The 15,426-nt window shown below is 42.9% G+C and overlaps 1 protein-coding gene across 1 annotated transcript; it reads left to right on the top strand.

Annotated features, from left to right (window-relative positions):
• The first annotated feature begins 209 nt into the window (after nucleotides 1–209).
• LOC109902680 (rho-related GTP-binding protein RhoE-like) lies at nucleotides 210–15,185 on the top strand. The gene is made up of 5 exons (XM_020499258.2): nucleotides 210–675; nucleotides 803–890; nucleotides 13,128–13,237; nucleotides 13,747–13,872; nucleotides 14,013–15,185. The coding sequence occupies exons 1-5, from the start codon at nucleotides 571–573 to the stop codon at nucleotides 14,253–14,255; spliced, it is 672 nt and encodes a 223-aa protein (XP_020354847.1). The 5' UTR covers nucleotides 210–570; the 3' UTR covers nucleotides 14,256–15,185.
• The last annotated feature ends 241 nt before the right edge of the window (nucleotides 15,186–15,426 follow it).

A 15,426-nucleotide genomic window follows, 5' to 3' on the forward strand; every position in this document is an offset into this window, starting at 1 on the left:
ATACTTAATATTTTAGCAATTACATTTACTTTTGATACTTTAGTATATATCGTCATTTCCTATTAAGGTATCTTTACTTTTACTCAGTATGACCTTTGCGTACTTTTCCCACCACTGCAGCTGCGTTAGCTTCTCATCTGAAATACATGAGAGACTTGGTCTGATGCATAATGGGCTAAATAGCTTACTTGCGCAACGCCCTCCCTGACTTGAAATAGGAATGACTCTCCTCAAACTCCTTCAAACTTACACTGTCTGTGGACCGTTGCGTCTCATAACTGGTCTGGAGCTCTCGTATACCGGACTGGCTACGACCCTTGGAATTTGCAGTATTTCACTCTCCTAAGGGATCATGTTAATTATTTAAAGGTTTTCTATTTTGACAATTTTTAAATTACTGTGCCGTCGAGACGTTCTCATTTCAGAATAGATTCTTCTGCGCAGCTGACTGATGCAGTCCGCTCATACATTTTGGGAATCATACAACCTTCGGATTTTCTATTGATCCCGACTTCATTCTTCTTTATATTTTATGGAAAGAAGGCGAGCCATATCCCACACCGTTCCAAAATGGATTTAAATCCAAGCATAAAATGCAAAATAGTGGTCGTTGGGGATAGTGAATGTGGAAAAACCGCTCTACTAAATGTGTTTGCAAAAGATTCCTTTCCAGAGGTGAGTTTTATGTGACATATTTTTCTATTTATTGGCATGATAATTGCGCGTTATCAATCAACTCGCAACTTTTTAACATGTCTAAACTGCATTGATGGTGACAATGGATATTGTCTTTCATTTGTAGGGCTACATTCCCACGGTGTTTGAGAACTACACGGCCAGTTTTGAAATCGATACGCAGAGAGTTGAACTCCGTCTGTGGGACACTTCAGGTAAGGACCCTTTGCGCATTATTCGCGTTCTGAAAACGTGCGTCACTGTCATTCCTGCTGTAGCTACTAAATACCATGAACAATCGAGAGTTTTCGACATCAGAAGACAAGCATGAAATCCTGATATGCAGTACTGGCCACATTATATGCTTTACAGTAACTGTCATTCACTCTGAGGGGAACAGTCCGATGCTGCCTTTCTGGAATGTGAGGGAGAGGGTTAGATAGGGAGTCAGATAACAGTTATGGAAACCGTGTGTACACCACCAGCATTCTGTAGCCTACATCTGAAACCACCCACCCTCACACCCTTGAACATATAAGACTGATAATGTGGGAACTCAGACACTGGTGTTGACTGTATAAAATTGTACATCAGTCTTGGGAAATCACCATCTATTAGGCTACTTTCTGACATTTATTTTTGTCATCTGCACTCCGAGGTAATGGCAAACCTTGCATTGGCGCCTGTTTTGTATGCTACTATATGGGTAGATTTGTGATATATTCTTTCAGCTGTCTATTAGGAGAAAAGCTGACGCTAAAGGGCGGTAACAAAACAAGACACTTATTTTCCTCTGGCCAACATACACAGATTTTCAAACCGAGAGCTTGAATTACTTGTTTAATAAAGCCGCTCCCCCTCACAGCCTGACACACAACAGGAATCCCATATAGAGGTCCCTGTGGGATCTCCTTCCAGCCCCAGGTCTGGAGGTAATTACCTTCTATACTACAGCCTCAAAGCCCTCCAGTCTGGCTGGGTGATTGTGTGGCTCCAGTGGGGTGGAGAGTGGTTAGTAAAGGGTGAGGTAGTGCTTTGGGCTGCCTCTGTAGGGTGGAGAGGGGGGTCTAGGGAGGGGGTAGCGGTGGGATGAGGGAGTGTTTTGGGCTGCCTCTTTAGGGTGGAGAGGGGGGTCTAGAGAGGGGGTAGCGGTGGGATGAGGGAGTGCTTTGGGCTGCCTCTGTAGGGTGAAGAGGGGGGTCTAGAGAGGGGGTAGCGGTGGGATGAGGGAGTGCTTTGGGCTGCCTCTGTAGGGTGGAGAGGGGTCAAAGGGTGAAGAGCGGGGTCTAGAGAGGGGGTAGCGGTGGGATGAGGGAGTGCTTTGGGCTGCCTCTGTAGGGTGGAGAGGGGGGTCTAGAGAGGGGGTAGCGGTGGGATGAGGGAGTGCTTTCGGCTGCCTCTGTAGGGTGGAGAGGGGTCGAAGGGTGAAGAGGGGGGTCTAGAGAGGGGGTAGCGGTGGGATGAGGGAGTGCTTTGGGCTGCCTCTGTGCAGTGTGGTGTAAAAGGGGAGAGTGAGAGACTGTTCTGGGATGCCTCTCATCTGCTCTGTGACTTCCAGCTGATTGTGGCGCATCCCTTGGGTTTGTCCAGGACACGACTCAGTGATTACACCACAGCTTCAAGAAAAGCTGAGCTCACCACACACACCAGGGCTGACTGACACACTCATCTATTGTTCCTGTTGGGGACCACCTTGGATACACCAGGGAAGGTTGCATTACACACACACAAACCAGACCTCACCACATACACCAGGGCTGACACACCTCTAAGGACTTCCACTGAACCGGCAGCCCTCTCTCTAGTCACAACATGATGGTGTGATAATGTTGATTTGTTGGAATTGTTTTGATAACCTTGTGGATAGCGTGGCACATTTGAGCTATATGATAATGTTGTTTATTGTTATCACAAATGAGTCTCATGTGGAAATTGGAGTACCACAAGTCCTGTATATGGCGCTGCAATGGATAGCTGACATTTTACTGGCTCCTGGCTATTTTGTGTTTTTGTGCACTGATCTTAACTTTTCTTGTATATAATGTTGCCGCCATCGTTTCCTATGACCGAAAAGACATCAGAACAGGGATCAATAACCTCTATTTGGATGAAGATTTCTATTTCAATGAGTCGCCGGGGCAGGACATACTGCTCACCCCAGACCAGGCCCTAATCCCAGAGACTTGGAAAAGGAAAAGACGGCATATGAGAGGCCGACGTGCGGGCACCTTGACGAAACTACGTTGGCGAATAAACAATCCGCCTCTACCCTATGTTCTATTGGCGGACTGACATACACTGGAGAACAAACTGGATGAACTCTGTTCGAGACTACCCTATCAACTGGACCTAAAGAACTGTAATGTCCTGTTTCTTAGCATCGTGGCTAAACAAGGACATGGATAATATACATCTAGCTATTTTTTCTATGCAATGGCAGGATCAAACGGCAGCAATGGGTAAACTCAAGGGGGAGGTGTGTGTCTTTGTTAACAACACCTGGTGCGCAATCTCTAATATTTAGAAAGTCTCAAGGTTCTGCTCACCTGAGTTAGAATATCTCATAGAAGCTGTAGACCATACAATTTACCAAGAGAGTTTTCTTCTATATTTTTCATAGCTGTCTATTTACCACCACAAACCTATGCTAGAACTAAGACTGCACTCAACAAGCTGTATAGGGCCATAAGCAAACAAGAAAGTTTTCATCCAGAGGCGGCGCTCCTAATGGCCGGTGATTTTAATGCAGGGAAACTTAAATCAGTTTTACCTCATTTTTACCAGCATGTCACCTGTGCAACTACAGGAGACAAAACTGTAGATCATCTTTACTCCACATACAGAAACACATACAAAGCTCTCCCTTGCCCTCCATTTGTCAAATCTGACCATAACTCTATCTTCCTCATTTTTGTTTACAAGCAAAAACTCAAACAAGAAGTACAAGTGACGCGCTCAATACAGAAGTGGTCCGATGAAGCGGATGCTAAGCTACAGGACTGTTTATCTAGCACAGACTGGAATATGTGTCAGGATTTATCTGATGGCATTGAGGAGTTTACCACATCAGTCACCGGCATAATGAATAAGTGCATCGACGATGTCGTCCCCACAGTGACCGTACATACATACCCCAAACAGAAGCAATGGATTACAGGCAACATACGCACTGAGCTAAAGGCTAGTGCTGCCGCTTTCAAGGAGTGGGACACTAATCTGGACACTTATAAGAAAAAAGTATATTATCTGCATGACAGAAGTCAATGGATATCTGCTGATGGAGTTCAGTCAAATTTTCTTAACAAAACTAAAGGAGTCCCACAAGGCTCAATACTAGGCCCTTTACTGTTCACTCTTTACAATAATAATGTTGGTCTGTCCCTGAATAATAATAACTGGGGCTTACATCTCTATGCGGATGACACAGTTATTTATTCCTGTGCCCCCTCACTGTAACAGGTCATTCACGATCTTCAGCTTGGCTTTGATTCAGTTCAATAATTGCTCAGCAATCTTAAATTAGTGCTAAATGGTGATAAAATCAAGACCTGTGTATCTGTACCTTGAGAGGAGCCCAGATTGAGCTAGTCCCCAATTATAAGTGTCTAGGTATTTGGATTGATGATAAACTGTCCTTTGTCCTCTTAAGGATTACCCCCTTCTTTAAAATTTTCGCCTAAAATGACATACCAAATCTAACTGCTTGTAGCTCAGCCCCCAAAGCAAGGATATGCATATTCTTGGTACCATTTGAAAGAAAACACTTTGAAGTTTTTGGAAATGTGAAAGGAATGTAGGAGAATATAACACAATAGATCTGGTAAAAGATAATACAAAGTAAAAAACAACCGTTCGTTTGCATTCTTTTGTACCATCATCTTTGGAATGCAAGAGAAAGGCCATAATGTATTATTCCAGCCATGGTGCAAATTAGATTTTGCCCACTAGATGGCATCAGTGTATGTGTACACACAATCCGTTTTATCACCAAAGCCCCATATACTACCCACCATTGCGACCTGTACGCTCTCGTTGGCTGGCCCTCGCTTCATACTCGTCGCCAAACCCACTGGCTCCATGTCATCTACAAGACCCTGCTAGGTAAAGTCCCCCCTTATCTCAGCTCGCTGGTCACCATAGCATCTCCCACCTGTAGCACACGCTCCAGCAGGTATATCTCTCTAGTCACCCCCAAAACCAATTCTTTCTTTGGCCGCCTCTCCTTCCAGTTCTCTGCTGCCAATGACTGGAACGAACTACAAAAATCTCTGAAACTGGAAACACTTATCTCCCTCACTAGCTTTAAGCACCAACTGTCAGAGCAGCTCACAGATTACTGCACCTGTACATAGCCCACCTATAATTTAGCCCAAACAACTACCTCTTTCCCAACTGTATTTAATTTTAATTAATTTGTTTATTTTGCTCCTTTGCACCCCATTATTTTTTATTTCTACTTTGCACATTCTTCCATTGCAAAACTACCATTCCAGTACTTTACTTGCTATATTGTATTTACTTTGCCATCATGGCCTTTTTTGCCTTTACCTCCCTTCTCACCTCATTTGCTCACATTGTATATAGACTTGTTTATACTGCATTAATGACTGTATGTTTGTTTTTACTCCATGTGTAACTCTGTGTCGTTTTATCTGTCGAACTGCTTTGCTTTATCTTGGCCAGGTCGCAATTGTAAATGAGAACTTGTTCTCAACTTGCCTACCTGGTTAAATAAAGGTAAAATAAAAAAATAAAAAAATGTGCAACATTTTAGACTGATTCAATCAACCATTGCATTTCTGTTCAAAATGTTGTATCAAGACTGCCCAAATGTGCCTAATTTGTTTATGAATTACTTTTCATGTTCAATATTGTGCACTCTCCTCAAACAATAGCATAGCATTCTTTCACTGTTATAGCTACTGTAAATTGGACAGTGCAGTTAGATTAACAAGAATTTAAGCTTTCTGACAATATCAGGTATGTCTATGTCCTGGGAAATGTTCTTGTTACTTACAACCTCATGCTAATCCCATTAGCCTAACGTTAGCTGCACCGTCCAGTGAAAGGGACACCAATCCCGAAGAAGTTTTAAAACACACATTGATAAACTTACTAAAAAGTTGTAGGTAAAGATTGGTTTCTTATATAGAAAGAAATCCTGTCTCACTTTTGAAAGGGAATATTGTTCAAGCAACACATCCAGTAATTGACTGTCGCGACCCAACCTACATGCAAGCAGCAGCCTCATTAAGTTTGCTGATGACATGACGGTGGTAGGCCTGATCCCCAACGACGATGAGACAGCCTAAAGGGAGGTCAGAGACCTTGCATTGTGGTGCCAGAAGAACAACCTCTCCTTTAAAGTCAGCTAGAAAAAGGAGCTGATCGTGGATGACAGGAAACGGAGGACCGAGCACGTCCCCTTTCACATCGATGGGACTGCAGTGGAGCGGGTCAAGAGCTTCAAGTTCCTCGGTGTCTACATCACTAAGGATCTATCATGGTCCACACACACCAACACAGTCGTGAATAGGGCGCGACAACGCCTCTTCCCCTTCAGGAGGCTGAAAAGATTTGGCATGGCCCTTCAGATCCTCAAAAAGTTCTACAGCTGCATCTTGACTGGCTGCATCACCGCTTGGTATGGGAACTGCATGGCATCCATCCACAAGGTGTTACAGAGGGTAATAGTATGGCCTAGTACATCACTCGGGCCGAGCCCACTGCCATCCAGGACCTATATACCAGGTGGTGTCAGAGGAAGGCCCTAAAAATGGTCAAAGACTCCAGCCACTCAAGTTATGGATTGTTGTTCAATCGCATGACAAGTGCTGCCGTTGCACCAAGTCTGGAACCAAAAGGACAGCTTCTACCCCCATGCCACAAGACTGCTAAATTGTTGGTTAAATAGTTAAACAAATAGCATGGACCCTTTTCATACATTTTTGCAAATGTATTAAAAATAAAACAACTGAAATATCACATTTACATTTTTACATAAGTATTCCAACTTTACTTAGTACTTTGTGGAAGCACCTTTGGCAGCGATCACTGCCTCGAGTCTTGCATGATGCTACAAGCTTGGCACACCTGTATTTGGGGAGTTTCTCCCATTCTCTGCAGATCCTCTCAAACTCTATCAGGTTGGATGGGGAGCGTCGCTGCACAGCTATTTAAGCATCTCTGCACAGCTTTTTTTCTTTCTCTCCAGAGATGTTTGATCGGGTTCTGGCTCTGACTGGGCCACTAAAGGACCTTCAGAGACTTGTCCAGGAGCCACTCCTGCGTTGTCTTGGCTGTGTGCTTAGGGTTGCTGTCCTGTTGGAAGGTGAACCTTGTTCCCAGTCTGAGGTCCTGAGTACTCTGAGCAGGTTTTCATCAAGGATCTCTCTGTACTTTGCTCCATTCATCTTTCCCTCAATCCTGACTAGTCTCCCAGTCCCTGCCGCTGAAAAATATCCCCACAGCATGTTGCTGCCACCACCATGTTTCACCATAAGAATGGTGCCAGGTTTCTTCCAGATGTGATGCTTGGCATTCAGGCCATCTTGGTTTCATTATACCAGAGAATCTTGTTTCTCATGGTCTGAGTCCTTTAGGTGCCTTTTGGCAAACTCTAAATTGGCTCTCATGTGCCTTTTACTGAGGAGTGGCTTCCGTCTGGCCACTGTACTATAAAAACCTGATTGGTGGAGTGCATCAGAGATGGTTATCCTTCTTGAAGGTTCTCCCATCTCCACAGAGGAACTCTGGAGCTTTTTTCAGAGTGACCATCGGGTTCTTGGTCACCTCCCTGACCGAGGCCCTTCTCCCCTGATTGCTCAGTTTGGCCAGGCGGCCAGTTCTAGGAAGAGTCCTGGAGGTTCCAAACTTCTTCCATTTAAGAATGATGGAAGCCACTGTCTTCTTGGGGACCTTTAATGCTGCAGACATTTTTTGGTAATCTTCCCCAGATCTGTGCCTTGACACAATCCTGTCTCGGCGCTCTGCAGACAATTCCTTCGACCTCAAAGCTTGGTTTTTACTCTGACAATGCGCTGTCAACTGTGGGACCTTATGTAGACAGGTGTGTGCCTTTCCAAATCATGTCAAATCAATTGAATTTACCACAGGTGGACTCCAATCAAGTTGTAGAAACATCTCAAGGATGATCAATGGAAACAGGATGCTCCTGAGCTCAATTTCGAGTCTCATAGCAAAGGGTCTGAATACTTATGTAAATAAGGAATTTCTGTTTTCGGTTTGTCATTATGGGATGTTGTGTATAGATTGCTGAGGAAAATGTTTTATCCGTTTTGGAATAAGGCTGTAACTTAACAAAATGTGGAAAAAGTCAAGGGGTCTGAATACTTTCCGAAGGCAGTGTTCTTTTAGATAGGTACTAAAGTATATCCCCCCTAACCCACCTCACTGATAGATAAGCCGTATGTTGAATGACGAGAGATGTCTTCGTTACGTTGATTGTCATTGTTACACTGTTCATTATTTGTCTCACAGTGACAGATACAACAGTATCTCTTTGTATACTTTCCTCCAGCTCTGAAATGCCCATTTCTAACAGTCTGTGTAGTAGGTTACTGTGTAACTGTAAATCCCCCATTTCCATCAGCTCAATCCTACAACACTAGTTTAATGTTTCCATAGAAAATCATTCATACCAGAAAGGTAGACATTCCACATCTCTCACGCATCCTGGTCGAGCCGTTTATAAGACTTGAAGTTTAGGCTATGAAAATAGGGATCTTGTGACTGTTTGTTAAACCTACAGGATTAGCTTTGCAATACCTGAAAATATTTCATAATTGTTTACATCTGCTGGTGTGGATTTGTTTGTGAAAATCATTCAGGGAAGTGGTAGTCTGTGTCAGACCACAGCGTATGCTTCATAGGCATTCTATTCAAATATCCAAATGGGCCCACTTGTATAGAAGTTTACTCCTGGGAATTCAAACTGGGTATAATTGTGTTTAGGTAAATTAAAAGTTTAAATTAAAAAAGACAGATGGTGATGGTGTCATTGGTGTTTTAGTCCTTATACTGGTCCACATTGAGATCATCTGGATTCCATTTGTGAATCAAAACATATTTCTGGTTTGGGTGGGGTCGTTCGTTCGTTGTAAAGCCAGCTTCAGAAGTAGTGGATCCGGTTTTGAGGGATTGTTATGATTTCTTGTCATGATGTGAAATAGCATAATTGCCGCTACATTCTTTAGAATTCAATGGCACAATTCAAGAACCAAGTTATTCTACACTGCTTTGTATTCTAAAGTAAAGTCCCTTTGGCATGGCGCTTATAGAGAATGACACAAATATCTCTTCAGAATGAGGAACTGTTTCCTACAATGGAGACTGTTTGAAAGGTCTATGATATCCGGAATCCTTGGAACATCCCTACCCTAAACCCTAACCTTAATCCCTATGCTAACCGTAACATAACCATAACCATAACCCTTACCTAACCATAACCCTAACCGTAACCATTTTACATTTCAACCTCAATGGGGTAGGGACATCCCAAGGATTCTGGAAAGCACATACGCTGTTTGAAGTATGTGTGAGATATGACGGTTTCCTCCCTAGACAGTAGGGATTAAATACAGTATTTAAACCGTATTTAACGTGGGTGAGGGAAGACCCCTCCCACTGTAGACCACTGTACCTTGGGAAACTAGACAATCCTCCCCATTTCTCAGAGGGACAATGGGGAGAGGGGAGTTTCCTGACATTGGTGTTGGTTTGGTTTCTTTACCTGGATGCAACGTGACCCAGTCCACCACATAACGGCCCCAAGGCTTCTCTGTATTCTATAGTACACCCACTACTACCAAAGAAAACACTGAGGTCGCCGTACGGCAGTGTTCATTTCGTCAACAAAAATAGTGACTAAAATATTAGTCAAAACCCTATTTTTCAGTGCCAATTAACGAGACTATAGCTGACTAAATATACCCAAGAAATAGCTATAACTAAATTATCTCTGTGACTAAAATTGGACTACTAAGTGGACTGGACAAGAGTTTTTGGAGAGATTGAGAGTGTTTCAGTGTTAAGCACAATTAATATTAGCAGCACAGATGCACAGCACAGTTCTGTTCAGTAGTGGGAAGGACTCGTCACACCTGACAAACACAGCCTACGTCAGCTGGTGACCTGCGGGGGATCAGGTGATGAATGTGTGCAGACAGGGTCCCCTCCGTCTCCACCTCCGATTATACATATTGCGCAGGCGACTCCAGCCTTCTAGTTAGCTACCCTTTGACACAAGCTGATTTTCAAAATGAATAACAATAGCAGCATTGAGTTTAATAGTAAAACAACAGTCTCGCTGTGTTTTTCTCTCTGTTGAATAGGCTATAGAAAAGTAGTCTGACTTGGAATTTGTAGTCTCGCTCAACCCTCCCACTGCATTTCATATACAGGTTCTGCAGCCATTGTAGCCAAGTCTCCCTCTTTTCTATAGAGAAAACATCTTGAATCTAGCCCTTTTGTCACGACTTCCACCAAAGTTGTTCCCTCTCCTTGTTTGGGCGGTGTTCGGCGGTCGACATCACCGGCTTTCCTTTTGTTTTGTCTGTTTTACACACCTGGTTCCCATCTCACGATTATGTTCCTTATTTAACTCTCTGGTTTCCCTTTCTGTTTTGTGCGTGATTGTCTTTCGTGTGTTGGAGTTCGTATCTTGTTTTGTGTTTGTTTTATAACGGGATTTTTGTTCCGTTCTCGGATGGAGTAAATACAGTGGTTTTACTCTTACCTGTGTCCTGCGCCTGACTCCTTTCGCTATCCTCTAGGATAGACTCTGAGCACCTTTGGCTACTGTTCAAAAGACATGACCCATAATAACGGCGCTACGTTTTTTTCTTTATATTGTGCATAGGCTATTGAGGAATATTGAGGGCCGTTCTAAAACCAGGCTACTTGCGGACTGGACCATTAACCATTTGTTTAGGCCACACCTTGTTCAGCCGGACAAAACATTTTGGAACGTTCAGATAGAAACAGGTTATGTATACTAAACAAAAATATAAACTCAATGTGTAAAGTGTTAGTCCCATGTTTCATGAGCTGAAATAAACGATCCCAGAAATGTTTCATGCTCACAAAAAGCTTATTTCTGGCAAAAGTTGTGCACAAATTTGTTTACATCTGTGTTAGTGAGTATTTCTCCCTTGCCAAGATAATCCATCCACTTGACAGGTGTGGCATATCAAGAAACAGATTTAACAGCATGAATATTCCACAGGCACCTTGTGTTGGGGACAATAAAAGGCCACTCTAAAATGTGCACACAACACAATGCCACAGATGTCTCAAGTTTTGAGGGAGAGTGCAATTGGAATGCTGACTGCAGGAATGTCCACCAGAGCTGTTGCCAGAGCATTGAATGTTAATTTCTCTACCATAAGCTGCCTCCAAAAGTTTTAGAAAATTTGGCAGTACGTCCAACTGGCCTCTACCGCAGACTATGTGTAACCATGCCAGCCCAGGACCTCCACATTTGGGTTCTTCACCTGCGGGATCCGATGAAACTGGGTTTGCACAAACTGAGAATTTCTGCATAAACTGTCAGAAACCGTCTCAGGGAAGCTCATCGGCGTTGTAACCGATTTCAGTGAGCAGATGGCAGACAGCATGTATGGCATTGTGTGTGCTGAGCGGTTTGCTGATGTCAACCTTTTGAACAAAGTGCCCCATGGTGGCAGTGGGGTTATGGTATGGGCAGGCATTTATCTACGTACAACGAACACAATTGCATTTTTGATCCTGAGGCCCATGTCGTGCCATTGTCGTGCCATGTCGTGCCATTCATTCACCGCCATCACCTCACATTTCAGCATGATAATGCACAGCCCCATGTCGCAAGGATCTCTACACAATTCCTGGAAGCTGAAAATGTCCTAGAACTTCTATGGCCTGCATACTCACCAGACATGTTACACCAGATACTGTCTGGTTCTCTGATCCATTCCCCTAATTTAAAAAAAAGGTATCTGTGACCAAAAGATGCATATCTGTATTTTCAGTCATGTGAAATCCATAGAGTAGGGCCTAATTTATTTATTTCAATTGACTGATTTCCTTATATTAACTGTAACCCAGTAAAATCTTTAAAATTGTTGCATGTTGAGTTTATATGTTTGTTCAGTGTAGAACAAACATACCTCTCTGACATGTTGAATAAGGAATAACGTCGGCTCTATTCAGGGATTTTTTTCTGCAACGTCCGATAACGTTTTTCCAACTGAACGTGGCCCTGGTAACATTACAGGTACCTATATGCAAACATATGCAAACATTTGGAAAGAAAGGAAAAGGGATAGAAAACAATTTATTGACTAAATTCGTCTTGCCATTATGCAATATCTAACTTTATTTTGAGTTAAAGTGGACACAGGGACTCAAACTTGAGCACTTGGACCAGGACTCGAGCACTGGGACTCGTACTCCAGCCATAGGGACTCGTGACTCGACTGTTGGTGACTTGGACTTGAGCACAGTGGACTCAATTCGGACTTGAGGTGTAGTGACTCGACTACATCACTCGGCGAAACAGTCAAAGTCATTAGCCCCCGTTGTACTTTTGGACATCAATGTGGCTGCTGCGTCTGTGGAACGTTGATAACAATGGCAATGATGTGACTGACTGATGGAGGTTCAACCTATACTGCTTTGCCAATAATTTGTGGATTGTGTTTTTTTCTCCCTCTCTCTCACTCTCTCTCTCTCTCTCTCTCTCTCTCTCTCTCTCTCTCTCTCTCTCTCTCTCTCTCTCTCTCTCTCTCTCTCTCTCTGCTTGTGTGTTGTAGGTTTGTTTTGTATGTGATGTACAATATCTATCCAGGCTGATTATGGAATTTACATGGAATTCGTCATTTCTTATTTTTTACATATGTTTGTCATGTTTCTGCTGTTGGGAAGAGAATGTGATGTTATCCAGAAAACTATGTTGGTAAGACAAGGCAATGTATGTTTGTGCACATGGAAGTCAGTGTTTACTATAGGTTAATGAGGCAATACAAATGTAATGTGACTAAAGTGAGAGAACATTTAGTTGACTAAAAGGGTCCACTGTTTTCGTCATTTTCACAATAACTAGACAAAATCATTATTCAAAAGACAAAAATGTGACTAAGACTAGAGTAAATCTAAAACAAAGAGTGCCAAAATGATCACTGCCATAGAGTTATGTTTAAGATGTTTAGTGTACACTAAGTATGTCACAAGTTTATATTATAAAATAATTTTCACTTATCCTGTTTGGAATGGAAACCACTGCAATCTGACCCTGCTCTGCAAATAACCTTGTCATTGTTTGAGTCAATGCATCTGTGGAATGGGAAATGTTTGTTAACTTACAGTAAGTTGCAGGGATTTGAGGAAGAACTGTGACTCACTTACCACATAGATCCACTTTCACTTGACAACAACATGGTGATGTTTTTTTGCAGGCTCTGCATACTATGACAATGTGAGGCCTCTCTCCTACCCTGATGCTGATGCAGTCCTCATCTGTTTTGACATCAGCAGACCAGACACCCTGGACAGTGTACTGAAGAAGGTGAGTGTTATGTGGTGATATAGCCTACTCTTGTCCGTGAAGCTATAGTGGCCTGTCCCAATGGCATTTTCACTCAGTCCCCTTGACCCATGACCCTTTCTGAAAAGGCCTCCATTTGTGTTTCTGGGGGAAGTGGCCTTTGAAAATCCCTATTCTGCTGAAAACTAAGGCTGTATCAATGAGAAAGGGGTCTAATACTAGGGCAGCACCAATGAGAGTGGGGGAGGATGGTGAAAACAAACTCATGTGAGGCTCAGAAGTAGTCTAACAGGCCTTGTTCACATGTGGTCTCCAAGACATGGCCATTGTGTGACTCAATGCCCTCTGACCTGGGATGTCACTTAGGCTCAGTATTGTGCCAGCTGAGAGGAGTGTGGTCCAGTGAGAGGGGGAGTGATCCTTCCTCTGGAGAGAGCATAATCACCAGGCTTTTTCTCTCTTTAATCCCCCTCCATAGGGTTCCAATTCTAGACTAATGTTGATCTCTCCCTTTTCTTTCACCCATATAGTGGAAAGGAGAGATTCAGGAATTCTGTCCCAACACCAAGATGCTGCTGGTGGGATGCAAGTCAGACCTCCGCACAGACCTCTTTACCAAATCTAACAGTGGACATACGCCAGTGTCCTATGATCAGGTGGGTGTCGTGTCTTTCTAAATTTTATTTAAAATCATGAGCTTAAACATAATCATGTGTTAAAGTGCTCGGAACAATTCGTACTAGACAGCTCTCCAGACTGATATCTTTGTGTTATTCTCTCTCTCTCTCCATCTCAGGGCTCCAACATGGCCAAGCAGATCAGTGCTCCCTATATCGAGTGTTCATCCCTGCAGTCTGAGAACAGCGTCAGAGACATCTTCCACGTGGCCACGCTGGCCTGCGTCAACAAGAGCAACAAGAACGTCAAATGCAACAAGCCCTCCAGGAGCACCAAGAGGATCTCACACAGCAGACCTGACCTGCCCACAGTGGTGTCAGACTTCCAGAAGACCAAAGCCAAGACCTGTGCTGTTATGTGACTACATGGGCTGTGATTGGAATCTTAGATTGAAGGACAATGTTGAAGGACATTATAATGAGCATATAATCTTTGGATAACTATGAAGGACTTTGTGCACTATTAGAAGACTATCGATCTCCACAGCTATTTCCAACTGAATGAGAGATGGTGTTTAGGTAGCGGCAGCAACTATGCTGTGGTATGTCATGTACGTTATCTGTGGTTGTACCCTGCCTTTTTACAAGTTAAATGAGGCATAACACCAAGTAGTCAATGTACTTACACGAACTGGATATATTCACCTGGAGTTAACTGGGATTTATCAGTCAGAACTAAGAACTGACTGGTGTTAGTGACTTGATGCCACAGAATCTGAGAAAATGTATCTTGGACTTTGTTCATGAACTCTCTGGGGAATTCCACTGAAATGACACAAAAGAGCTGTACTTAAATTCTAGGTTTGAACTGGAATACCATTGGTGGAGAATTTTATTTTATTTTACCTTTATTAGGCAGGCAGGGTTGTAGAATCCTGATGATTGAAAAGCTTCATTTTCAGAAGTGTTCTAGGTAGCAGTGTTTCCGATCTTATGTTCTTAAAAGCAAGCAAAATAGTTTGGGGGAGAGACAGTGAACGATATGAGATAAGTTTGTGTGTAATGTTCTGAGAAGCACAGATGACAGAACCAGGATAGTGTTACCCGTTCTCCACTCCATGCTGTTGAAGGCTCCTGAATGTCATGTGTCGTGTGTCACCCTTTAGGCTACTCCTTCCTTTCTCATAATTTGTTTTCTAAATCTGTTAATTCTAAGTTACTCTGAGATTTATTCTAAAACAATGACAAAATAGTTCATTTCAGAACTGTCAATTTCCCATGTTTAAATGTACTGTAGTCATGCAAATGTAGTAAAGGTTAGATTTGATGCTTATAAATGTATAAGTCCATCATTGATGCCTCAATGCAGCTTTTATTGATTTATGGGAAGTACACATATTCAAACTAAATTCTCCTATTTAGGCTTATGAGAACTACTACTGTGCAAGATTATAGGGGCAATAAGTGAAATTTGGTTGGGAGACCCCCCCCCCACCTTGCCTAAAGTTTTAGTGCCCCTCTCTTGATCTGTAACTCACATTTCTATGTGAATTTGGTTGGGTCGCCCAAAAAGTTACATAATACAGCTTTAAA

The sequence above is a fragment of the Oncorhynchus kisutch genome, linkage group LG2 (genome assembly GCF_002021735.2).
Source record: "Oncorhynchus kisutch isolate 150728-3 linkage group LG2, Okis_V2, whole genome shotgun sequence".
NCBI lineage: Eukaryota > Metazoa > Chordata > Actinopteri > Salmoniformes > Salmonidae > Oncorhynchus > Oncorhynchus kisutch.

What these genes read in the sequence shown, in the direction of transcription:
- LOC109902680 (XM_020499258.2), top strand. Translation starts at nt 571, where the DNA reads ATGGATTTAAATCCAAGCATAAAATGCAAAATAGTGGTCGTTGGGGAT. An exon ending in CAAAAGATTCCTTTCCAGAG is followed by an intron (nt 676 to 802) that starts GTGAGTTTTATG and finishes TTTCATTTGTAG; the next exon opens with GGCTACATTCCCACGGTGTT. An exon ending in CGCCAGTGTCCTATGATCAG is followed by an intron (nt 13,873 to 14,012) that starts GTGGGTGTCGTG and finishes TCTCCATCTCAG; the next exon opens with GGCTCCAACATGGCCAAGCA.